The following is a 25,767-nucleotide window of genomic DNA, read 5'->3' as shown; positions in this document are numbered from 1 at the left end:
CATTCCGCTCAGTCTGACCGTCGCAGCTGTATTTTCTCGGACTGATTTGGTTTTGTGTGAGGATAGTTGAAACCCGTAACTTGAGAGCACAGAGACCTGTGAGGACGGAGGACTAGAGGAATGCGAGTTGTTTTGAAATAGTTTTGGCAGTGGCACAAACATTACATATATATATATATACACATAAATATATATATATATATATATATACATATATACATATATATAAAACATATATAAATATATAACATTTCTATTTTAACTTTGACAATTGCACTTTCAGGAGCTGGCCTCTAATTTGATTTTTTAGTTAATTCTGATGAGATTTCTATTTTATGATTGGCTAAAAGTTTAACCTTTTCTTTTCGACAAGCATAATTTGAGTTCGATGAAACCTAAGTGCTGACGAATAGAAATTTTACCAAAGCAACAAGTTATTTCTTCACATTTTTAACTTGAATTTCCTTTTGATAAAGAAATCCCCTCCCCCCCCACACACACATTTTCCCTTTCTTCAAAAGAAATCATTAGTATTCACCCGAAGAACATTGTGTTCCCCTTTTCCTCCCTCTTTTACCCCCTTTTGGAGGCGGTTTTTTAAATATGGCTCTGAACGTTTCCTTGGTTCGTGACACAAAATGGCTGACGCTGGAAGTCTGTCGGGAATTCCAGCGAGGAACCTGCTCTCGTTCTGACACAGAGTGCAAGTTTGCCCACCCTTCCCGGAGCTGCCATGTGGAAAACGGACGTGTTATCGCCTGCTTTGATTCCCTGAAGGTAAGGATGGGCTAACGCACCTGTTTCGCTGAAGTGCTTTGGAAACCGGAAAGGTGGTTTTTTGTTTGTTTGTTTGTTTGTTTTAAATAGCTTTCCTGGTGTGCAATCAGCTCTTTCCCCAAGTTTGGGAGCTCAGAGGTGAACAATGCGGGTTGTGTATCTGCTCAGATCCCTGGCTCAATTTTTATTCTCAACAAGGACGAGGAAGGACCAAAGGCCTTGGAGGGCAGCCAGTGCAAATATATAGGGTCTGTACAGAACCAGTTTGGTCTAGTGGTTAAGCACCAGGCTAGAAAGCAGGAAACTTGAGTTCTAGTCCCATCTTAGCCACGAAAGCCATCTGGGTGACTCTGGGCCAATCTCCAGGAGACTGGGAGTTCTAGGCATGAAAGCTGGCCAGGTGATTTTGGGCCAGTCACCAGGAGATGGTGAGTTCTAGGGGCAGGCATGTACTACAGGCTGTCACAAAGTGGGCATGAAAATAGCAAATACTGTTTTAGCAAAAGGGGTCCTCCTAAATGCCCTTGAATTGTCCAGCTGACTGTTGCTTAAAAAAAAGAAAAGCATCTCTTTTCAAAATGAAGCCATGCACCCCTTGTATTTTAGCAACAGACTGCTCCCCACCGATCCTGGTGAGTAGGGGAGTAAAATGTCTGGGCTGAAAAGATTGAAGCAAGCCCACAATTGCATCTGGAAAGGAAGGAAATGGGCTGGAGGTTTGTTCTCTTCAGCCAAATAACAACAACAATAATACAGGTCCCAAACCGCAGAAAGGGGGCTGCAAGGACCTTGGAATACCGGCCATAGCCTTACTTTGCAGAAAGGGAAGCTAGAGTAGAATACTCGGTGGAGAAGGAATTTTCGTCCCAGCTATTTTATGAGTGACAGTTGCCTTTGCCATCGGCCTACATGTTCTTTCACCTTGTTACTTGGTACAGCCAATTTTAGCTGGAAACGCAGCTTCTCCCCCTTGTACTTCATCCCAATCCTCCTAAAAAAATATCTGGGAACCGCAGAAAAAATGGAGCTTTAAGTTGATAACTCCAGAAATGGCCTGCTGACTTTCTAGGCTAGCTTCATTGAACATGTCCTTCATCCAAGAATGTAAAAGGGGGGTGGGGGGTCATGCTGTTGATTTGTGTAAAATGGCTTCTTGACTCCCCTAGTCCAAAAGAGAGTTCATTTACTGGAGAAACAGAATGAAGGTGATCCTCTTTTAGCGACTGCCTCATTTAGCCATCATTCACAGCGGTGATGAAAAAACAACTTTACTACCCATCCTTGCATTTACAACCTTCGCTGGCCTATAAAACAGAGGAGAGTTGAAGTCAGATTGTAAGACCAGTTGCGGTTTCACGGCTTCGCTTAATTTTTGCTCTCCATTGTTCCAAGGAGTGTCAGAGGTTTCCTGACTTAACTGCCCAAGAACCTTATCAGGCGTTAAGATGCAGGGGCATGTTGATCTAAAGCAGGGGTAGTCAACCTTGGCTCTTTTATGACTCGTGGACTTCAACTCCCAGAATTCCTGAGCCAGCACAGCTGGCTCAGGAATTCTAGGAGTTGAAGTCCACGAGTCATAAAAGAGCCAAGGTTGACTACCCCTGATCTAAAGCTTCATCCTGGGCCTTTATAGGGGGAAAAAAAAACTCCCCAATAGATGTGGGCATTAATTAGTGTAAGAGAGGTTTCCTCTCTGGGATGAGGTGACTGTTAATTCGTCTTGTGTCTGTTGTGATGTATTTGGAAAGCGGAGGAGTTGGAAAGACCAGTCCTTTGCTTTCTCAGGTGGGCATTTCATAGCTGGTTCCCCAATCCTTGAGCAACATTGGGTGGGTCAACCTGTTGGTGCTTAAGGGTTTCTGAATATATTTTCCCCCGTTTTCTTTTGTACTGCTCTGTCCTTGAAAGCTGTGAGCTTCAGCAACCACACAAATACTTTGGATTTCAAGACTAACGTGTTTACATTGCTTTTCTGTGACTTTGTTCAGTAGTTGCATATTTCGTGTGGCAAATCAGTTTGATTTCTGTATTTGAGATGCAGCCAACACCATGACTGAACTAGGGTGGGTTTTTTTTTTTTTTTTTTTTAAAGAGCTGAACATGTTGGGTTTTGGATGTGAAAACAAATTAGCTCAGCTCACAAAGCAGAACTGGTCCAGTTCACCTCCAAGAAGACAGCAGGGATTTTCCTTTGTCTCCTGTTAGATTTGGAGTTGCTTTGCCTGCTAGCTCTCTCTCACTCACTTCTGGGGATAAACTGGATTTATACTTACAACTTGGTGTAGAGCACATCTCTTCCCTTTATTGATGAAAAAACTCATTGCATTTTCGGCTAATGAGAAAAAGGAAGATGAATCTGTGTATCAGGGAAAAAGTCGTGGCAATTAGGATGTTGTAACCAGCCATCTCTTTGCAGATCATGTTACATGGAGCCCAGCCATGCAATTAAGGTAATTGAACCGACAGTAATCCTTAAAAATGCAGGCAAGGAATTGCAGAGAAATGCTGGAGACTTCTGTGGGAGCAAGCTGTGACAATAATTACAAAAGAAGGCAGTCCTTCCTGCTAAACTCTCTGATTCCTGAAATTCATTCTTTCTTCTTCTTCTTCTTCTTCTTCTTCTTCTTCTTCTTCTTCTTCTTCTTCTTCTTCTTCTTCTTCTTCTTCTTCTTCTTCTTCTTCTTCTTCTTCTTCTTCTTCTTCTTCTTCTTCTTCTTCTTCTTCTTCTTCTTCTTCTTCTTCTTCTCCTCCTCCTCCTCCTCCTCCTCCTCCTCCTCCTCCTCCTTCTTCTTCTTCTTCTTCTTCTTCTTCTTCTTCTTCTTCTTCTTCTTCTTCTTCTTCTTCTTCTTCTTCTTCTTCTTCTTCTTCTTTTTCTTCTTTAAAAAAAATGGAGATGCCCTTATCTAAATTATGGCTGACTTATTTTGATGGTTCTTAGTTGCTTTTTTGTTTTCCCCTCTCTGCCTCAAGCAAGTATTTGTTGATATTTTTCCTTTCTCCCACCAAACAGGTGGGTACAATTCCTATTTCTGTTAGTCTCCTTGGCATCTGGGGAACAAGATGGTGGCCTGGGGTTTTATCCAAGATAGTCTTATCTTGAGGAAGGAAGCTGGTGCTCACAACAGCTGTAAGGTCGGAATGTCTCTGTTCAGAGATGGGACACTACTACAATCACTAAACAGGAAGTCTCGTCTCATGCATGGTGCTGGAATTAGGATGCTAGTTTAGATGGACCTTTGATTTTGCCTGCAAGGTTCCTCTTAGGGAACTCGATACAGGAAAGCCATCCACATTAGAAACCTCAGTAGTCAGGCTTGTCCTGGTGGTATGATCAGAAAAGTCAAGATATGTCCATGAGAATGGAAGCTTGGATCATGCTATTGAGGCTGCCATCTTGATTTCTTTGAACAGGCCCTGTAGACGCTCCTGCCAATATTTGTTACCATTATCATAATCGCTTAACTAGGTAGCTACGTCTACCCACTTGGGTGATCTATTCCAGGAAGGTAGGTAGAAAGGATCTGATTGCTATGTTGGTACATTCTAGGGAAACTTCCTTGGAAGGACCTCCTATTCCTCTAGTCTCGGGGAGTGGAGCTTTGTTTTAATATTCCGTGGCGATCCGTTCTTTCCAATCCTACATATTTCTCTCTTCTGCAGCTCTTTCTGCTGGAAGGGTGTTACGTAGATAACCTTGCAAGCTGAAGAGCAGAAAAACTGCCATAGCACTGGGCTTGAAGCCACATAAATATTTCAGAAGCTCTCGATAATTTCATGCAGCATCTTCATGGTTTGCACGTAGGAAGCGAGTGGCACTTTTTTGCTGATTGGTTCCCGTGGACCACCCTGCATGGCGGGAGCAGCTCGCACCCGGGCCATTGGAAGGGAAAAAGAGTGCCAGTGGGCCCTGCAGTTGCTCTCATTTGGCCCAAGTATCTGCAGCAGCCTTATCTGTCCTCCGCCTCCGTGGCCAGCAATAAAATTAGGGAATTTACAGGCTAGAAGATATGGGAGACGTTTCTTTCAACCATTTATTAACTGGCTGTGATTTTTTGCAAAATGGGGTTTCCCCTCTCACTTTGCTGGAAAAATCATTAATCTAAATACCTTTTCCCGGCATTTGTTGGGCCAGGGGGAGAAGGGACAGTCGTTGGCCACCTCACGACTCTTCAAGCTCTTACTCACTGGGGTCTGCTAGAAGAAAGACCGGCTGAGAGACTTCTCCAATTGGAAAAATTCCCAAACTGTCCTTAAACGCACCAGTTCCGGAGAAATGCATTTGAAGGAGAAGAGCTGCCTTGGGACCACCCATGGAGAAGGAAGTCCGGTGGTTGATTCCCAACTGTGTGGTTTGTTTGTTTTTTAACTTGAGTTGAGTAGCTGCAAGGCCGAGAGACGATTTGGCCCTTGTGGGGAACAAGAGATCTAGGTCAGGTTCGTGCTTGGTTCTCCTTCAGCTGCTGTTCTTAGGGTCGCACCAAAAATGGCAGCTTGCGGGTCACAGCTGGGTTCCCAAAACATACTCGGCTAAAGCTCATCAGGTTATGCGGTGGCTTGGTGCAGCACGTGGATCTGACCGGTCTCAGCTTCCATCTCAATTTGCCCTGACCTGCTATATTTCTGCTTGCGGGGAGGTTGTCTCCAAGTGACCATTGTGCGTTGCCCCAGTCTTTGCCTGCATTTATATCCAATTGCTTCCACAATCCCCTGGTGCAGCCAGGTTCGTGGGTATGGTTAAGCCACTGGCCCCGGCTTAGAAATGGCTCCCGCAACTGGGCTTAGCAAATGACTCAACGACATAAATGTTGGGCTCAATTGTGGTCGTAAGTCGAGGACTATCCGTAGAGAGATGGTGGGGCCCAGGGTCCAAAGTTGACTGTGCAGGGAAATCCCCTTTATCTGTGTGAATAAAGCAAACCCGAGCAGGCCTGATTTCTCCTTGCAGCACAAGAGGGTGGGCAGCTGGCAGAGGTGGGTGGGCTGCCATGCTTTGTCCAGGCCAGATTTGGGCACAGCGTCCACCTGGCAATAACGGGGAGCACATTACAGCCTGGGCTGCTTGTGCTTGTTCTCGGAAGGTTAGTGAGTTCTTGAGAAATAGAGCTCCTCCTCGTTTATCACACGTTCCACCGACTTGCTAGAAATTAGGGTCGGGATGGAAAACAAGGGGATGAAATGGTGGCAGAGGATATCACAAGGGATTGATACGCATCTTTTGGGTATCCCAATGCCATCCTTCCGATTTACATGCCAATAGAAGGACTGACAGGCATTGTGTGTGTCTGTACAGTTAATCTTGTTAAGTTGTGATTGCCACTTAATCTGCTTCTTTGTGCTGGGTAGAGAAAATGAGATGGGGAGCTTTGCAGGGCCTTGAAAGCAGGAAGCGGCCAAGTGTGTTAGCCAGGCATTAGCCACACTCCCTTTGTGTGGCTGGAGTTGCTGGCCAGGGTTTGTGCAGCCTCAGCTAGACAGTTGGATTTGGAGCAAGAGAAGGAAGGCTTCAGCTAAGACATACACCCTGGTACAAAGGCTGAGCCAAAGCGGGCTAGCTGGCATCGTCCCTGTTGGCATTCAGCACCTTGGGAAATATTTGGGAAGACCAGGCCGTTCCTTTCTAATTCACCTGGCTTAATAGGACATGATTTCAAGGAGTTGCATTAAAAAGTTGTTTTTTATTTATTTTATTTATTTATTTCAATTTATATCCCGCCCTTCTCCTTGCGGACTCAGGAGTCCGCAAGGAGTCCTGAGTCCGCAAGGATGGACCTGTGCTTGCATTGGGGGATGGTCTCTGAGCTTTGCAGCCTAGGAATCTTTTGCTGACCTTGAGAGCTGAAAGTTTGGCAGTTGGTATTTTTTTTACCCAATGTTGACTTCATTTGACAGGAGAAGAACATTAGGAGAAGGAGCATCTGTTCTTCTTCTCATAGGAACTGTGATTTTGGCATTTTGTGCTGGAAACAGGTGGGCCCTGTAGAAAATGAAAATGTGTGATGTTTGCAAGTCTCGGAGGACACGGATGGCCAGGAGCCCTCTGTCTTAAAGCATCATCTGGAGAGGAAATGGGGCATTTTGCCATCTCCTTAAGCAATACAGGACAGTGGAGATGGACATGAAAGGCATAATTTCAGATCTTAAACTCCTGCAGGAAAGAATGGGCATGTATGGGGTTTGTGTGCGCAGAAGTTTGTTTTTGTTTTTTTAAAAAACAACATTTATACAGGCAGTCTACATGTTGGCAAGGCTCATTTCTACAGTCTCATTTCTGCCGCAGGTATAAACCAGATTTTAAATTGGAGGATTTAATTCCTTGCTAGGAGAGCTCTCCGATTCTACCTCTAAATCTCCCCATACAATCCACTTCTTGACAACCCCTTTTTGCAAGTTAGTTTTTGCATATTAATCTCTATCCCTTTCCTTCCGTCCAGCTGAATCAGCGCGATTAGAAAGTAATTTTAAGTTTAGCTTCCCTGCTGCAGAAAAGTTTCCTTGGCTGATTTTTGTACAGAAAGCCATTTCTTAGACGTTCAGGCTGGGGAAATTCCATTGTTCCCTCTTCTATTTTGTAAATTCATGGCTGCGGAGGGCTGTTTTGATTAGTATTGCAATTCAGAATTCTTTATGGTATTTCCAAAATAATTACTAACCTTCCAGAAGTTCTGTTATCGTATTTATTCAGTCGTTTATAGCCATTACCCCAAACCTCCAAAGGAAACAAATTTTGTTCCCCCGAAGGAAGGCCGTTAGCTCTTTCGTGTCATTCTGATTTCTTCTAAGACTGCTTGCAGGCCTGGCTAAAATAAAAGGATTGAGTCACCTTTGTGTCTCTCCTTCTGTAATCTGAGGGAGCTATTTAAAAAATGCAGTACATTTCTTGGCGCGGATCTCTTTCCCACGTTGAAAGCAAATTGTCAGCTCAGATGGGTTGTTATTTTTAAGTCCAGGAGCTGTTTATGTTAATTAAAGCAGTTGATTTTTCTAAATTATGTGACAACACAAACACACATTGGCCCTTACGATTTCAGCAACCTGTCCCTTAAACGAAATAGGGCTCCCTTGCACGGCTTTTCCTTCTCTTTCCGTTTGTCTATTTTGGCTGGGCTCTTGATAGCTGAGGGGCTCCACGGGAGCTGAGCAATTAGCACCCCCCAATTCTGCTGCACGAGGAGGGGGCTTTCTCTAAGTTACACCCCTTTGCATGTCCTTCCTCTGTTTTGAAAGATGCATTATCACTCTCAGCTCAGTGATCATTAATAGGACACTTTCTCCAAAAGCTGAACTCACTAGTTATCACAGGCTCAGGGTGGTGGTTTTGTGTGGTGTACGTATGGGTACGTGTGCACATCCATCCAAAAATTCAAGATGGCAGCTAAAGGCATGGGTTGCATTCAGGCGTGGAGCAGCTGAATGCCTCCAGTTCAGAGCAGAGCCAGCTTCCCTGGGCCAGAACTTTCTGCAGCCACCATAAAAGCAGAGAGGCCACATTGATTCTCTGGCCATTCTCTGCCCTGGGGCCGTGGGCAGCGGCTCTACCCTTGTGATACTTATAGCAGACCTGGGGGAGGGAGGCAGCAGCGCTGTCCCCAGATGACCTTTGGGGAGAATCAGGCAGGCAGGGGGAGTTGCAGGATGGGATTAAGAGATTTGTCCTGGAAGTGTCCGGCCGATGGGAGGGGAGCATCCCTTCCTTCTCCTCCTACAGATGAGGGGCTGTGCAGGAGACTTGCAGAAAGTGTGGCCTTATCTCACACTGACGTCTCCACTGCAGCCAACGTTGGCCCAGAGTGGGACATAAGTGCCATCCCCTTGGCTATTCAAGGCATCCATCACAAGAGGGGTCGACCTCTAGCCAAACACGGTGCTCCCCAAGAGGTAAACCAAAGTTCACAGCAAATGCCTAGTTCGTATTTGTGGGAAGAACACTCAGAGCTATAGGCTAAAATGGGAAGGCTAACCCCCCCCCCCAGGTGGCCAGCCCTGTTGCCAAGATGAGCTCATGGGCAGACCCATGAAGACCCCAGCAGTTGAGCGGTCTTCTGCCAGGCAGCCCTGGCTGAATGGCATGAAATTAACCTGTAGAGCTGTGATACCCTTGTAATGGGAGATGAAGCAGCTTTATTTTAATGGATGTCTTAGGATGTGCTAAAAGAGGAGCAGACCACATGTTTTCGAAGCTGACCAGAAAAGGAGCCCTTGGAATTATTCGTTCTATTGTGCCATGATACCAGCCTGATAGCAGAAACGTCAGATGGACGCCAGACCATCTGGGGGCCCTCCCAAAAGGCAGGAGCATTTAGCTTGTTGCATTGTTCAGGGAAACCTTAATTTCACTACAAATAAGGCTCATGTTTGATACACAGTAGTTATGGGAATTCTTTCCTGATGGCTTCCAAACCTCTTGGAAAAGTCTGCTTGAGCTTTCGTGACTTACAGTATATAATGTTCCTTCTTCCACTTTTTCTCTACTAGAGCAACCTTGTGAGGTAGGCTGGGTTGCGAAAGAATGCACTTGCGTGGCCGAGAATGGATTTGATCTTCCCAGCCCTTGTGTAGGACCACATACTCTCTATTAGTAAAAAAAAAAAGAACTTTGTTAAAGAAAGGCAAGTAAATCACAAGCAACGCACACACACACACATACATGCTTTTCCTAGAGTCAGGACTTACTAACACCTTTGAGTCAGCAGATGGAGTGGCATTTTTTATTCCAGCATGCTGATTCAAGGGGTCTGCCCTCTGGAAGCCCCCACCCTCAGTCTGTGGTGTACCCTGCCCTCTCCCCTCCAGCCACATGGAACTGCCAAGCTGATTGAATGTTCTGCAGAGTTGCCAATTAAAACAACGGATGTTCCCAGTAAAATCTTGGCTTAGGAACTCGGTTGCTTGAAAAGTTGATAGCGGATTTTCACACATATCTAACCCTTCCCCCCCCCCCCCAAGAGGGTTTATTCTAAACGTGGCTGGGAAGCCTTATTACCTGAGTGCAGGGCCAGGGTGTCCATAAGCTCAACCTTGACCAATTGAAGATGATAAGTGGTCATCATGGCTGGCTGAGAATTCTGGGAGTTGAAGTTCATGACAGGCATGCTGTGCTAGTATTATCATGGTTGGTTGTCCCGTCAGCCAGATGTTCAGACTAGATTTGGCATTTTTGTCCATCTATTGAGTCCTTCCCCTGGGATACTAGGTAGATGTGGATGTTTTAAAGCAGGGGTCCCCAACCTGTAGGCCGCAGCCCATTACCAGTCTGTGGCCTATTTGAAACCCCTCCCACAAAACCATCCCCTTCCTCTCCCCCCCCCCCAGCCACCAACCCGGAAAGGTTGGGGAATGCATTGCAGGATGTAAGCTGTAAAGCTGCCTTCTGCAATTGATTGGTGGTGATCTTGTCGATGCGTGGTGTTCAAGTGTGCTCCAGATATTTTGGGATTGCACCCAGGGTGCCTATTCCTGTGGGTATTCTTTGCTTTCTTTTGCCACAGACATTCTACTTCTGCTTGCAGATCTTTGTATTTTGTGATTTTCTCCAGTTCTCTCTCTTCTCTTCTGCTGTCTTCAGGAACTGCAATATCCACTATCCAGACTTCTTGGTCTTTCTTATCGGCAATAGTTAAGTCTAGGATGTTGGGTGGCAGATGATTGATTGTCTGTTGTTATTTCAGTTGGTTTGTAGTCTTAGAAAGCTCATTTTATTTTTACAGAATAGCACACCCAAATTGTATATTACTACTTAAAAGTTTTAGTTTATTTTTATTACTACTATACATTTTTATGACATCCTCCCTGTTGGAGTGTTTTTAATTTTTGTTTGTTAAATATATTACATTCTAAAAAAAATTTAAACCATCGTGTCCTGTCATGTATTTTCTGTGCTAATATCTTGCATAAAATGCAAAGTAAACGTGGGATACACTGAATAATCCATTTTATCTTGGTCTCCCGGGAATTCTGCTTCTGAAGATCTGCTTTTCTTTTTTCCACAAACCCCTCAGGGTCGGTGCACTCGAGAAAACTGCAAATACCTTCACCCTCCACCACACTTAAAAACACAACTTGAAATCAACGGGCGCAACAACCTGATCCAGCAAAAGACAGCCGCTGCCATGTTTGCACAGCAGATGCAGTTCATGGTCCCTGGAGCCCAGCTGCAGCCGATTGTAAGTGGCAGGAATAATTCTCTGGGTAAGGTCCAAGCTTGGGGGCTTCTTGGGATAGAAAGGCTAGAGGTAAGATGAAGATGAACGAGGTGACACCGTTGAACGGCACAGATCACATCTATCAGGGAGTCCTCAACATAAGTTCAAAAAATTGTCGGTGACTTCAAGGTGGGAAAATGCATTGGAGCAGGTGGAATGTCGGTCAGAATCCCTGACCTTCCCCAGAGCCCAACATCAGCACTCAAAATTGGCACTTTAGTGAAGAGATCTAAGGTTATTGTGCTCCATTCGCCACCTACCCCTCCAGGTTATTTCAGGACAATGGTCCACGCGTTGAAGAAGTGGGATATAGTCCACAAAAGCTTCTGCCCTCATAAATTGGATGGTCCTTTGAGTACCACAAGACTCTTGGCAGATTTTGTTCAAGAGACCCAACATTCTGACTTTGTAGGTTTAGATGTTAATTTTCTGGACTGTGCTTTGTCCACGCAGACAAGAATACTGTGTGTTTCCAGTATGTGGCATCCATAAGAGCCGATGGAGGAAACAAATCCCCCCAAATGTAGGTGTCTGAGTGTTGGGTGTATCTTTTCAAAGCAGCATGGTGCGTCAGCTCTTCTAAAGAATGGGGAAGGAGTGGATGGTGGAGGCCCATTGACGAATATTGAAAGATGGCCATCTGCCCAGTGATAACAGCCTGTCTTTGCTTGCTCTTCCCTTACAGACAACATTTCCTGTGACTCCTTCGCTTGCAACCAGCCCCACCATGGCATTCAGCCCCTACTTAAGCCACGTTTCTCCAGGGATGGGCTTGATGCCTGCAGAGCTCTTAACAAACACACCTGTTCTGGTGTCCAGCAACCCTGCAGTTTCAGTACCAGGTGGCTCCGCGGGGCAGAAACTAATGAGGACAGATAAATTAGAGGTATTTGCGTTGGCTTGGATTTCATTGCCGTCTTTCATAGGGAATTGATAGGAGAATTTGGGTGCAGATTGCTCTGTTTCTGTCAACCTAGTGAGGTAGTCCAGACAAGAAGCACACCTGGGAGAATTAACTATAATTTTATTGTAAGGCTACATTAATAGAATTGTGCCATCTGAAAGGACATTTCTTCCCCCTTGCCCTTTGCAGTTCCAAAAACTTAAGAAGGGTCCCTTCTGAGACGATTGCCATGCTCCTGTTCTGTGGGCAGGCTCCAGCTGCCTCTTAATCCAGATATTACCCCGTCTCCCAAGGCCGTTTCCACATAGCGTTATAGTTTCTCTTTCTGTCTTGCAAATTGATATGGCCACCCTTCTTAAACAAACTGGGCAGAGTGATTGTCTTGAGAGTTACATCTGGGCCAGCAGGACATCCCTGTTTGAATCCCACTTCTGCCTTTCCAGGTGTGCCGAGAATTTCAGCGTGGGAATTGCACGCGAGGAGAGAACGACTGCCGCTACGCTCACCCGATCGATATTGCCATGATTGACACGAACGAGAACACGGTCACGGTGTGCATGGATTACATCAAAGGCCGATGCTCCAGGGAGAAATGCAAGTACTTTCACCCCCCTGCGCATTTGCAAGCTAAAATCAAGGCAGCTCAGCACCAGGTGAATCAAACAGCTGCAGCCGCAATGGTAAGGGAGCCGCCTCCGGCGACGACTTGGCTGAATGTTGTGTTGTCCCACAAAGTGGGGACGGGGTGGGTGGGGGCTTGGGGGTGCCCCTTCCCCTTTTTAATAGAGTCACCCTCCACAGATTTCAGAACCCATAGAGCAAATCCTGCCATTTCTGTATCAGAACCCCCCCCCCCAAGGTGTGTTTGTGTTTCAGACAAAGTCGATTTATGCCATTGTACCCATATCTGTTATCGCTCTGTTTCACATTAAGATGCCAATTGTCCCAAAGGTGCTTTTTCAAGAGGCAGCTGGACTTTGTGTTTTGTTGAAGACGTTTCGTTTGTCATCCAAGAAGCTTCTTGGATGAGAAGCAAAATGTCTTCAAAGAAAAACAAGAAAGTCCAGTTGCCTCTTGAAAAAGCACCTTTGGGACAACCAGGACCTGGATGACCGAGAATCTCCATAGACATTAAGATGCCAAGCATCAACTCTGGGTTTTGGATGGGTCTTATCACTAAAAGAGAACACCTTGATGGTCAAGCTGCTCATCAGTGTTTGGAAGAATTGGCTCACACGTTCTTTGTTGATCAGGGCTGATTCCCGACATGCTACCTGTAACGTTCGTCACCCCACCTCACCCCAGTTCATCTTGAATTCATGCTGTCCCTTGTCAGCATACGCTTTATTAGCAGTGTGCCATTTAACTCCCCCACCCCACCCAGCCTTAGAACATTTTACTGATTGCTTATTTTCAGAGCTGGGTCCTCCGAACTGTCTCGTAATATTCACTAGCTCCCCACCCCACCCTCTCCCCAAGTCTCCAAACTTTTCACTTCTGGGAGAAGTTTCAAACTGCAGCTGCCGACTGGCGCTGATGAATGGCAAAACCTGCCCTCCTGCGCCTTTTAAGGTAGCGCAGTAATTGGCTGGTGGGCTGAGGGATCAACTGGTTGACTGGTTGATTGATCGATGGGCAAAACAGAGACAGAGAAAGAAACATTCACCGACAGATTTTCAAAAGGCAGCTCTGGTTTGTTTCAGCAGCTGTAAGCAAGTGGGGTTCTGTAAATCAGGGATTTGGAAGCCAAAGCTGAAAGGAACGGGAGGCAGGCCTCCTTCACACCGACTTGTGTGGGCACAGGGGTCTTTCAGTCTCGCCTCTCCCCAAGTCCCGGCATGAAAAGACTCCAGGAAAGTTGGTTTCCTGAGCAGTGTTTAGATGGAACACTTCCTTGGATCATGCTTGTGTTTGGGACTCACTTGAGAGCGGGCAACTAAATTTCATTTTTGATGTGTGCCATTGTGCCCACAGTAAAAAAAAATAACAATAAAGGTTATCTAAATCTAAATCTGTTAGTCATCTTGAAGAAAGGCAGGGTGTGGCTGGAAACATATCCAGAATTCTGGCAGGTTGTCTCAAAATTCTTTGAGAATAGGGGGTTCCTTCTTAAATTTGGAAGAAATCTTGAGATTTCAAATATTTCTGGACAAGTGCTACCTATGCTACTTACTAATATTTCACACGCCCAGTGTATCCCTTTTTGCACAGATATTTACTCAATTTGGTTGCACGCCTCCAATTGCTTGCTTACACAGAAGTAAACCTCGCTGAAAACAGTGGAATTTGCTTCTGAGTAGGCTCTCTGAATTAGAACCAAGAATTCAGCCCGGTTAATCAGCCCTAAAAACCAGAAGCTATCCTCAAAGGGCAGCTAGGCAAATTGGGAGCACAATTTCACACAATCTAGTCTTTATTCCCTAGTGTGCACTTTAAAAACGGAGATTTTTATCCAATACATGTTTAAACCAGGAGTGCCCAACCTTGACTACTTTAAGACCTGTGGGCTTCAGCTCTCAGAATTCCCCAGCTAGCTATGCTGGCTGGGGAATTCTGGGAGCTGGTCTTAAAAGTTGGCAAGGTTGGACCCCCCCCCCTAGTTTAAAGAAAGGAGTGGGGGAGCATGGAAATATTTTTTTGCACATTACAGAGACATTAGATGAGAAACCAGGGTCTGTTTTGCAGAATAGCTGTAGAGGCCAGGGATCCGTACTGGGAGTCCTTCAGCAAAAGAGGGTCCTTGTTCAGAAGGATTTGTGATGGAAGCTTCATCAGGACGGAAGCTCCGCCCCTCGTTTTCCACTCACACCGTGATGTCATGCATGCCACGAAAGGGGCGGAGCTTATGGCGTGGTGCTGCTTTCATTTTCCCCCGAGCGAAGGGTCAGATCCTGCCGGCCTTTCCCCTGCCGCATGATTTGTGAAAACGGGAACGGAAAGACTTGTGCCCAAGCTTCACACTTTTCCAGGGGTGCCGCCCCCCCCCCCAGCTATTCTTTGTCCATTTTAACTGTTGCAGACCTCTCTGTGGTGCATGCATTGTTGTCTGGTTTTTTGTTTTTTTGTGTTTTTTTCAAAAAAAAAAAATTTACTGTGATAATGCATTCATTTTATTTTATTTTTTTCTCTCTCTCTGCCTTCTCCACAACGTTGCTCTCCTTTTTGACACATCTCTGCTTGCTGTTTTTTGTGTTGTGCTTCAACCCCCCTTCCTCAATACCACCATGTACTCGCTGCCTGCTAATTAAGACTCAGCCAGCTCTCCGATCACAGAAGCGACCCCTGGAGGGAAACTTTGACCTGGTACTTGGAGCTTTGCATGTAACCATCCTTTAGATTGCATGGAATACCCTAGTATTCATTTTTTTTTTCCTTCCCCCCCCCCTCCCTCTCTCTCTTCTTTCCTCTCCTTTGTGTCTGGAGACTGCCCGTCACACGAGGAAAAACATATTTCCAATTGGATGCTTCGGTCTGTGCTCTTTTGCAGCCCCCTAAGATGGGGGGGGGGGAGGGGAAGTGCCACTGCTGGAATTGAAAATCCATTTTTGAACTAGCAGGTGTCTCTCCTACCAAAAAATGTTTGCCAGGATCTCTGATTGCAGCTTTTTTTCAGTCTGTCTGTTTCCAAACAGTGCAGGATGCCTCCGGGAGGGACCCTGTGAGGCACTTCAGGTGGCAGGAAGGGGGTGATTACTCAATCAACCACCCCTACTGCGCTGTTCCCCCACTGGGGCTCCAAAGCCACTGGCAGAGCCAGGCCTTTAGGTCCTTGCAAAAAGATAGGAGGGTTGGGGCCAACCTCACATCACAGGTGGGGGGGGGCAAGATGTTCCAGAGGGCAGGAGCCACGGAGGAGAAGGCCCTCCTCCTGGATCCTGCTGGCTGGAAAAATCGGGCTGAGGGCACCCTCCGTCTGCCTCCTCTGCCAGCACGGGTGGGTTGAGATGGTCCTTCAAGTAACCAATGGGGACTTGTCCCGGTCATCCCCCCCCCCAAGCTCCGGTGTTTGAGTCAGAACTGCGGCAAGGCGCCCAGTTAGCTGGCTCTTTGAGAGCCCAACTCAAATTATTTTCTTCATTTCCCCCCCTAAATTCTTAAACCCACCTGGCTGATAAGAATCTGTGCCCGGGGAATGGATTGTGACCTTCGTCTGATGTGCAGACTCCTTTCCAAAGTTTGTGTACGGGGTGGGGGGAATCCTTTTCCACTTCAGCTTTTGAAGTTCATCCCCTTGTCTCCATTTCCATTGGTCATTTTTCCTTGCCTGTCTTCCCCCGGTGGGGCGGGGGGGGGGGCTGGCTTCTGCACCCCGTGCTCAGCTTTCAAGGTGTCAGTTTTCTAAGAAAGAAGATAGGTTGGGCTGCTTTTTGTTTACAGAAATAATAGGTCTTTCTTAAAAACACAGACCAGGCAGAACCGGTGGGCGTGGGGTGGGGGGGTGTTGTAAAAATGTATGACTTCTGCCTGTCACAGGTCCTCAAGTGATTTTGGGGTAAACATCCTTAAATTGGGAAGGAATTAAGTGGGCAGTTTTCCTAAATAATAAATCCAGTATAAATAGTCCTTGACTTACAACAGTCACAACGGCACTGAAAAAAGTGATTTAGGACCGTTTTTCTCCTCGCTTGGCAACTGCTCGTATTTATGACGGTGGCAATGTCCCAGGGTCATGGTGATCCCCTTTTGTGACCTTCTGACAAGCAAAGTCAACGGGGAATCCAGATTCACTTAACAACCGTGTGACTAAGTTAACGGCTGTGGCAAGAAAAGTCGTAAAATGGGGCAAAACTCACTTAACAAATGTTTCACTTAGCAACAGAAGTCGATCAGTTGTGGTCGTAACTTGAGGACTACCTGTAATATGCTGGCTGTTTTTGCTCAAGAAAGAGAAGCAGCCCTGCGCAAGGGAAAAACAGGAATTTGGAAGTGAATTAAATGCAGCGGGGTTGAGGGAAAATAAATAAACATGTGCATACATACAGTAAGAAATATGTTTACTTAGGGCCTCTGATGCACCTCTATTCTTGAGGCACGTTTAGGGGGGGCAATGAGTAACAGGCTGGGTGAAAGTCCCCACGGCAGGTGAGCGCCTTCTCCATTTAAGTGTGATGGTGAAACAGGTGTGAGGATTAGCACCTTGTGATGCCACAGGTGTTCCAGACAAGATGAGCTGGTTAGAAAGTTGCCCAGCCAGCCCAGGGGCAGAAAATCCCAATGAAAGGAGCCTTTGGGCCAAATTCATCCTGTCGCCAGATCCACTAAAAGGCCCACACCTGTGCCTTACGACAGAACGTGAAGGGACTCGGCATCTTTTGAGTTTTGCAGCCTGGGAAGAGAGTGTTGAGTACCCCTTGGGGCAAAAATATGATCCCCAAAAATCATAGAGCAGGAACTAACTCAGGGGTGGGCGACTACAGCATGGTTGGCTCAGGAATTCTGGGAGTTGAAGTCCACAGGCGGCCGTTGCCCACCCCGAGCTAGCTTATACCCCGAGTAGTGGATGTCAACTAGATTTCACATCTAGACAAGCATTTGCCAGAAGTCTCCTTCTGGCTTAAGCGAAGACTTAGCTCACCTTTGGGGTATGTTTTCTCTTTGTGCACCTGTCTTCTCTCAACCACTCGGCCCAGGATAGCCATGTTTGACTGGCTTTGCTTCTGCTCTTATCTGCTCTCTTGCTCCGCTCCCTCTCCCTTGCCTAGCCAAACTCCCCTGCCGCCCTTGGCCAGTTTTTAAAGCCCCTCCCCAAAACATAAAAACCATTTCTTCCTCTCCTCCTGTTGAAGAAAATTAAGTCTTACCAGTGTGTGATTCTTCAGGAACTCAAGTGGGGCAGAGAAGCTGCTGCTACTGCTGTGGCTTGCATGCGCGCGCACACACACACACGCCAAATTCTGTTTTGTTCCTGCCCCAGATGCATTCACAACTTGGGTGTCAGGGTGAGAAGAAGACATGCCTGCAAACCGAGCACTCTACACATTCTTGGCTCATTACGAGGAGAGAGTGTCTTGTCTTCATCTACACCTTACAAACATACCACGTAGGGAAGTGTTATTGTTTGTAAGCTGCCCAGAGTTCCTGAGAGTGAGTGGGCAGCCGTATAAATCCTCTAAATAAAAGAAATAAGAGAATTGAACAGAGGCGAAGGGCCGGTGTCCTCCGGCACCACATCGGCCCTCAAACCAGAAGCTGGCCAGGAAGTGGGGTGACGTTTACACCTGTAGCCAGCAGTCTCGGCATTAACACCTGGGCCTCCCCTGCTTCTGCTAATCCTGCCCTGCTAATAGCTGTATCTCTGACTTTAGCTGTTAATGTTCCCTGTGTGTGTCTTTCATGCTTGTTGCTTGCACACCTCTGCAACTGCTTCTGGGCAAGTGAAAATTGTTCTTGATTCCTCCCCCCTTTCTTTTTTAATTCCCTCCCTTCTTTTTTTCCTTTGAAAATTGAACTGTTACCGACCACATTGATACCCGCTGCAGTCTGAGAATTCCAACAGCATCCTTGATAGTTGAAATTTTGTGTAAAGAACAAGTTAAAATGTCAGCGGGTTTAAAAGTTACTTAACTGTCAAAAAATAACCCAGAGGAGGAGAAGACAAGCAGAGCTTCTTCAGTTCTGGGACTTTTCCTTCTTTCCCTTAACGGAGCCTTCCTTGGCCCAGACGTCCTCCAGATGTGTGAATCCCCCCTGCCTCTGCGGCCTTTCCCGACCTCTTTGGAATTGAAAGACCTCAGTCCTCGGCCGTGGCAGTTAAATTTGGTTTAAAAGCGATCTGGGATTTGTGGCGATGATGATTGCTCGCCCGCTCGTTGATTGGCACAGTTTCACTTCTTCCAGCTGCCTCGGCTGTCAAGGGGTGAATTCTGTCCCAGCTCCCGTTTCTCAGCAGTTGCAGGTGATTTGAAGATCACACCACCTCTCCTGGTCCAGCCATGCTTTGACTAAACCTGGTTTTCCCTTTTTTTTCCTCCTCCCCCCCTCCCCTTTCCACTGGCTACGGCTCTTCCTTTCTGCAGGCATTGCCACCTGGTGCCCTTCAACCTTTACCAAAGAGGCCAGCACTTGAAAAAAACAACGGTGCCACCACAGTCTTCAGCCCAAGCGTTTTTCACTACCAGCAGGCCCTTGCAAACATGCAGCTGCAGCAGCCTGCCTTTATCCCCACAGGTAGGTGCCTTGGCTCGGCCCCTTGGCTCTGCTCTCCTTGCGTGAGGGGAGCCCGTCTCTCCAAAGGGCCTGCTCTCTGCTGAGCTGTCGCCCAGGGCCGCTGTGCATGACTTCCCTCCCTGCTGTGAGCCTTCGGTTTGCTGGTGCTGCCTGAGCCAGGGGGTGTCCAGCGAGGGGGTGGGGAGAGAAAAGGCCCCCTCCCGAGGGCTGAAGGACAGGACTTCCTCGCTCGCTGCCTTCCCAGGGTCGGGGGGGGGGGTTTGAGGATCTGAGACAGTTTTCCAGTTGAATTAGTGGGGAAGCAGCATGGATTTCTTTGGGAAGTGGGTGGCCAGGAATGTCGCCTCCCTTTTGAATATCTTGGTCTTCTACAAGTAGCTTCTCCAATGCGCACCTAGATGCTTTCTTGGATTTCAAAGAGTAACGATCTCTCCTGCTGTGAATAACCATCACAGGCAGGCCTGTCTCCCTGTCTCCCTGCCAGTTTTTGGTAGCAGCTCCTCCCTCCCACCCACCCAGGGAAGGCCTCCCTTGCAGGTGGGAACTCTGCTCTTCACCAAATATTCAGGTGTTCCACCGGTTTTGTGCAGCTAGCGTACAAAATTAACATGCGGCCTGCCAAGACTTTCCAAGAGGTTTAAGAGAAAACATTGGCCAGTGGGCCGATAATGCCAGCCTGGCTAAGCAGAGGGGGCACCCGTCATCCACTCTCTCCCTTTGGGACGTGTCTCTCTCATGCAGGCTTCCTGCAGAACTGGCAAAATAAGTTTGCAAAATCTGTCCTGAGAGCAGGGGGCTAAATTACGCAGGGATTCAGAGAGTGGATTCAAAACTCACCCTGAACAAACCCGCTGCATAAAATCCAAGCATATGTTTCCCCTTTGGCCACAGCGCCCACGTTTAAACGGTTCAATTACTGTCGGATCCGAGTTCTGTGCGGGCATGGCTGTGGGCACTGCCCCACAGAGAACACCCCCCTGTAAAATAGTCGTGTTACTCAGAATGTGTGCCTGTTAACCCACGGACGGCTTCACTAACCGAATGTCCCTTCTGTTCATCTTTTCCACGCTTCACTGCATGACGTGCAGGGTCTGTGCTGTGCATGGCACCCGCAACAAACGTTGGTAGGTTTTTCTCCACAACCTTTTCCTAACACAAATGAGGCCTTTGGCTCAGTGGGGTCGCTGGTGGGGAGGGAGGGGAGGAGGAGGAGGAGGAGAGTGGGAAGGGTGTGTGTATGTGCATATGTGCCTAGCAGTGTCCCATAATATGTCGGGCTGAAAATCCCCTGTCCCTGTAAAGGCTGAAATGGTTGTGCAAAGGTCTCTGTAGTGTGGCAACTGTGATGGTGCAATCAGCGGAGCTGAGCTTAGATGAGCGTTAAAAAGTCAATCCTCTCCCTGGTTGTTTTCCTCCAGTGGTGCCCGTGGCAGCGTTTCCGTGGCCCCTTCTCGTCTCCCTTACTTGCCTTTGTTCAGCTCTTAATTTCCTCCTGAGATAACCAAATTAGCTGGCACGATGGCATCAAATCCATTCCATGATCCTTGCCCTTGGACTCTTGCTGACATCTCCCTGTAGCCCAGTCTGATGGGCTATGTAGTGCTGTGATGTCATCTCCGATGTGATTCCGGCTGGACTAGGGCCATCCTGTGCCTTAATCCAGAAAGGAGCAGGAAATAGAAGGGAAAACTGGGCTGACCAAGGGGGTAGGTTAAGAGCAGGGACTGTTTTGTATTTCCCTGCCCGTGGGAGTATTTGGATATTTAGGATTCCCAGACATATTTCCCCTCCTCTGAAAGTTAACTCTTATTTCACTGGCTTACTGGGAAAACCTTTGGTGGTGGTGCCTGAGGAATCAACCTGTAAAAGGATGAATTTACAGCATTTCTGCTGGTTCTGTGAGGAGGAGCTTTAATCAAGCTTAGCCTTACGCTTCTGTGCAATCCTTTGGAGAACGTGATTCATTACAACGGCTGTTTCCTTCACGTCTGTCCGTTTGCTTTTAGTGCAGACATTTCAACCCCCCTCCCAGGATATTTTGTTTCCCCTTGACTAACCTTGATGAGGGAGAACAGAAGGCGGGCTGTGGAAGTTGACAAACAAGTTCAACAGAGAATGTAAAATTGGGTCACTGAAGGCAGCTTTCTTCCTCCAGACCACAAGGGGCATGGTAGTTGATCGAACCAGCAGTGACTTGCCCTACTCTAAACTACTCTGAAACTAGCTCCAGGTGGCTTTGGGGCTGTTCATGTCCCACCAACCTAACCTGGGATACGTAATTTGGTGAAGATGTGGTTCCAGGACGCCCAAGGTCCTTTTTAGGCTCTGAAGTCTGTGGCAACCTGATCTTTCTACCTAGTTTGCTCCTTGGGACAGGAGGTGGGCCTTTAAAGGTGCTACTTGAGTTGTCAGCCAGGGCTTCGCGTTTCTGCAAGGGGCTTCCTGGGATCCAAAAACCAACCCTAGTATTTGTCTTCTCCCTCACCCGTCAGACCCCTCGCCCTGTGGGCAAGAGAGAGACTCAAGGTTTGGGCCCTCGTCCCTTGCAGTTAATCAGGCATCTCAGGACCCCCCTTTCCTTGGTCTTGACAAATTGCAGCCCTCCTTATGCCTTACCTTGAAAAACCCTCAAAAACAAAGGCCAAATGCCCATGTTCCATTAAAATCCACAGGCCACTTTTAGTCTTCCTGTTTTGTTATTTTTGAAAGCTGTTGGATGTTCCAGGCATTGGGGTTTTCCCCCTCTCCTGTATTCTACTTCTGGGAGAAATTGGGGTGGGCTCAGGGGAAAATATCTGGACAGCTGAACTGGGCTGCATCAGCACCCACAACTCCATTGTGACAGAACCAGCAGAAGTTTCCCCTGAGGCTTATGGGGTGACTGGAAAGAACGCCAAGGGAGCCACCAGAGGGTGCACAGAGGCAAACAAGGTCCACGAAGACCCTTACTCACAAGTCAACTGGGCACTGCTGTTTTTCAAGATCGGTTGGGGTCCTGTGTGCCTGTGATTGCTATTTCTCCTAATTAGTTGCAGACAACAGACCCGCTTATATTGCCCCTCCCCCCTCGAGAAAACGTGGTTTGGCTATTCGTTCCTTTTCCACCCATCTCTGGAAAATTTGACCCCCACCCCAACCCAACCCAACCCCGAGTCTTCTATACATCATTGTTCTGCTTATAAATGTTTATTGAGTGTTGAGAATATTTTAGTTTTTTTTCCTTAATTATAATTGTAATTGGCTTTTTCCCCTTTTTTTCTCTTATTATTTTCTTGTTCTCTTCCCCTTTCCCCGATGCTGTTTTGCTTTGCTCTGTGGTTGCATGCCGCATCCTGGTGTCTCCCTCCATGACGTCACCACGGCTTGTTGCTGTGACTCCCGACACGCCCCCCACCGCGTTCCATAAACGCTCCACCCTCCTGTTTTGTTGCTTCCATGGTTCCCTACCGAAAAGTTCCCATGATGCACGGTGCTACGCCCACCACTGTTTCTGCAGCAACTACACCCGCCACCAGCGTTCCTTTCGCTGCAACTGCAACAGCCAATCAGGTTTGCCCCCTTTCAATAGCTTTCTTTCATGGGGTCGGAGGGGCCAGGAGCTGGCCCAGGCCCACAGGGGGGCCCGGTGCTTTTTGCCAGGGGTCACGTAGAGGTGGGGACAATAAGGGTGCTGCCCAAACCCAGCTCGGTCGGGCTGCTCGTCCTGATGCTCACGTTGAGGCCGCTGGACCGGTCTGGAAACTCTGCCAACTGGTGTGTAGGGGGTGGGTGGTGTCCATTCACAAGGGCACCTCCCCAAACCCATCTGCACCCCCACCCTCTCTTTATGACCCTTGAGGAGAGGCCAGTGCCTGCATCCCATGAAGGAAGACGGGTCCTCAGAGATGCTGTGGATCTGCCCTGGGGCTCAGGCCTTCTTCATGGATGTGGGTGGCATCACTTTGAAGCAGACCTGGCAGGCTGTTCAGGGGGGCTCAAGTTTAATGAGGAGGAGGAGGAGAGATTTCTGCCAGCTCATCGCATGAAGCTGGCGTCCTTCCTTGGAAGTGGCTCTCTTCCACCGCAGAAGGAATGGAGTCCAAGCCAGGATCGCCAGAGAAAAGAGGACCGCTCTTCCCCTAGCCTTCCCCTCGTACCTTTTAAAAAATGCAGTGGGCGCCTTCCCTGGTGCAGCCTTTCCCGGGCAGTTGCTCTGCCCTTGGGGTGCCAGTCTTACAATTGGGGGGGGGGGGGCTCCTTCCAGGGAAGCTAACCATCCTGTAAGAATTAACAAGATGCCAAGCACTGAACTTGGGGCCATGCAAAATATATTGATTAGGAAAGATCAGCTCACAACCCATAACCAGCTTTCCTGACAGTCTGCCAAAACTTGTTGCTATGATGTAATGTTTTCATGGAAGTGAAAGGGAACGAGGATAAATCTGTGAAATCTCCCCAGTGTGTTTTCAGCTCATTTAAATTACACTTTAAGATGAAGCCCCCCCCCCCCTATTCTAGCCCTGGTTGTGCCCTGGAGGTGTGAGCAAAGCTCCCTGATCTTTCCTAGGGATCAGTTGCTGTCTGGAGGGACCCAGTGCCCGGGCAGGGGGAGGGACCAGTTTCAGTCTGCTATGATGATGATGGTTTCGTACTTAATATTCCTGAAATTACTTGATGGCTCACTTGCACCATTAATGTTATAGCCAGGGCAGGGTTTCTCCACTTCAACCACTTTAAGAGGTGAAGACCTCAACTCCCAGAATCCCCCAGCCAGCATGGCTAGCTGGAGAATTCTGGGAGATAAAGTCCCCACATCTTAAAGCTGATACAGTTGGGAAACACCGCATTAAAAATGATGCCCAGCAACTGTCAAGCGATGCTTCCTTCAAGTGTGGTGATCCGAAAAGCCCCCCCGCCCTCTCTTTTCCGACCATCTAAGCTAGCCGGCTGTGTGTGAATCGTGGAGAGCGGAGGAAGAAGGGGCCATGAGGTCAGAGCAACATCACAGGCATTGTGGTGTCACTGCACAAACGATGCTGTGGTGTAATGGCATGGCCCTTGCGCTTTGCCGTAGAATCCCTGAGGGGTCTGGAACTTAGCGGAGAGCATTAACCCTCGTGGGCCTCTTTTAACGGGACTCCCTTCCTTGCCTCTTTGTTTTACTGCAGATCTCCCAGTTATCAGTCGATGAACTGAACAGCAGCATGTTTGTGTCACAGATGTAGAAGCAACACAACAGTAAGTTACGCTTCAGCTGTGTTGACATGGCTTGCTTGCCTTTGCCAAATGTCCCCGTTGTCACTCTTTTCTTTTCTCCCCTTTTCCCAGCGTGCTGTTGGCCTCCTGAAGCAAAAATGGCGGAATTCCCTGTGCGTTTTGTTTCCTCTCCTCTCCTGGTGGGAAGCTGGAGTGGGCTCTCTGTGCTTTCTGCCCCCGCTTCTCCTCCTCTCCAGCATCGACCGTAATCCTACGGCAGCATCCATGTTAACCAAAAACTGATCTGTGGGAATGTCAAAACATTTTTTTTTAAAAGCACTATATAAAAAGAAACGAGTAAGAAAACAGTACTCTGTTATATGAGACATAGAAGTAGAGAACTATAAAATAGACTTTTATAACACCTTACTTTAACACACTTTTCAAAAAGTGGGTTTTTTTTCCTGTCTACCATCAAGACAAAGTGCTCTTGCACAGTGGACTTAACTAGGTTAATTGTTCTATTGTCAATGGATAAATGTTTGTCTGTTTTTCAAAGTGTTATCTTAATGTTTTGTTTACATCCTAGTCTATATTGACTTTATTTGGAGAGACAAAAAGTTGTACATCATTATCAAGTATATTCCACACCATTTTTTTCATGATCATGATATCTTTTCATAGATGACAGTTATTATCAATTTCCCTTTCTCTCCCTTTCCCTCCCCCTTTTTTAAACGATATGCTAAAAAGGTTACGAAAGGAAACAGGAAGGAGTTGCTTTAAAAAAAGACAACAGAAGATCTGAAGAAATTCAGACAGGTTGCAGATAATTTATGATCCATTTCTGATTAGGTTGATTTCTAAACATTGTAAATAATGCAAAAAAAAAACAAAAACCAAAAACCTAACAACACTTGTCCAGAAACAGATCAGAAAGTAAAAAGGACCAGGGACTCAATGCTGAAGAATTTTCACTGGAGCACAGAAAATATTGGCAAAAAAAAATAAATCACTTTTCAGTTACAATTTTCTGCAGTATGTGGCCCTCAACTTAATCCTTTAGTGACCAGGTTTTAAAGAAATCATGTTGAAGAAGATTGATTCTTTTTTAAAAAAAAAAATGGGGCTTTTTTACCCTCAAAACCAAAAGTTAATCTGTAATATATACAGAACAAAAAGAAAGAAAGAAACCTCCTTTCAAACATGCATAACCCAACCCCATATCTTAATCAGATAAGCAGCACCAAGCAGATGCCTCAGTTCTCCATTAGCTATACTTCTCTTGCCAATAATAATGTTAATTAATTAAAGGGCACTTGGAAAGTCTGCACATTTCTATCTGTCAATAGCAAAAGGCCACCCTGCTTGGAACCGCATGTGTACATTATGATATCCCAGCTCCTTGGGAAGATGGTGATGGGTGTGAAGGCCAAAGAGCTGGCAGCTGTGATTTCACATAGCTGTGTATATAATAATGCATTTCCTGGCCTCCAATCATGTAGAGAAGCAAAACAAGTCTAACAGCTTTCCCAAAAAATTTCA

At 46.9% G+C, this 25,767-nt stretch overlaps 1 protein-coding gene across 2 annotated transcripts; it reads left to right on the top strand.

Moving 5' to 3' along the window:
* The first annotated feature begins 561 nt into the window (after positions 1-561).
* On the top strand, positions 562-25,762 carry MBNL3 (muscleblind like splicing regulator 3). 2 transcript variants are annotated; one of them, XM_015832456.1, is made up of 9 exons: positions 562-777; positions 10,773-10,937; positions 11,662-11,862; positions 12,324-12,560; positions 18,897-19,047; positions 20,136-20,171; positions 22,502-22,596; positions 24,195-24,264; positions 24,355-25,762. In XM_015832456.1, the coding sequence occupies exons 1-8, from the start codon at positions 604-606 to the stop codon at positions 24,249-24,251; spliced, it is 1,116 nt and encodes a 371-aa protein (XP_015687942.1). In that variant the 5' UTR covers positions 562-603; the 3' UTR covers positions 24,252-24,264; positions 24,355-25,762. The 2 variants fall into 2 exon arrangements, with proteins under 2 accessions (XP_015687942.1, XP_015687943.1); XM_015832457.1 differs by lacking the exon at positions 20,136-20,171.
* The last annotated feature ends 5 nt before the right edge of the window (positions 25,763-25,767 follow it).

The sequence above is a fragment of the Protobothrops mucrosquamatus genome, unplaced genomic scaffold (genome assembly GCF_001527695.2).
Source record: "Protobothrops mucrosquamatus isolate PMUCROS unplaced genomic scaffold, P.Mucros_1.0 scaffold4, whole genome shotgun sequence".
NCBI lineage: Eukaryota > Metazoa > Chordata > Lepidosauria > Squamata > Viperidae > Protobothrops > Protobothrops mucrosquamatus.
Note: the sequence above shows the minus strand (reverse complement) of the source record. Positions and strands in the feature narration are given on the sequence as shown.

Excerpts from the sequence above, each read along its gene's own strand:
- MBNL3 (XM_015832456.1), top strand. The coding sequence starts at position 604 with ATGGCTCTGAACGTTTCCTTGGTTCGTGACACAAAATGGCTGACGCTG. Across the intron at positions 778-10,772 it reads CCTGCTTTGATTCCCTGAAG|GGTCGGTGCACTCGAGAAAA; the intron begins GTAAGGATGGGC and ends CAAACCCCTCAG. Across the intron at positions 10,938-11,661 it reads GAGCCCAGCTGCAGCCGATT|ACAACATTTCCTGTGACTCC; the intron begins GTAAGTGGCAGG and ends CTTCCCTTACAG.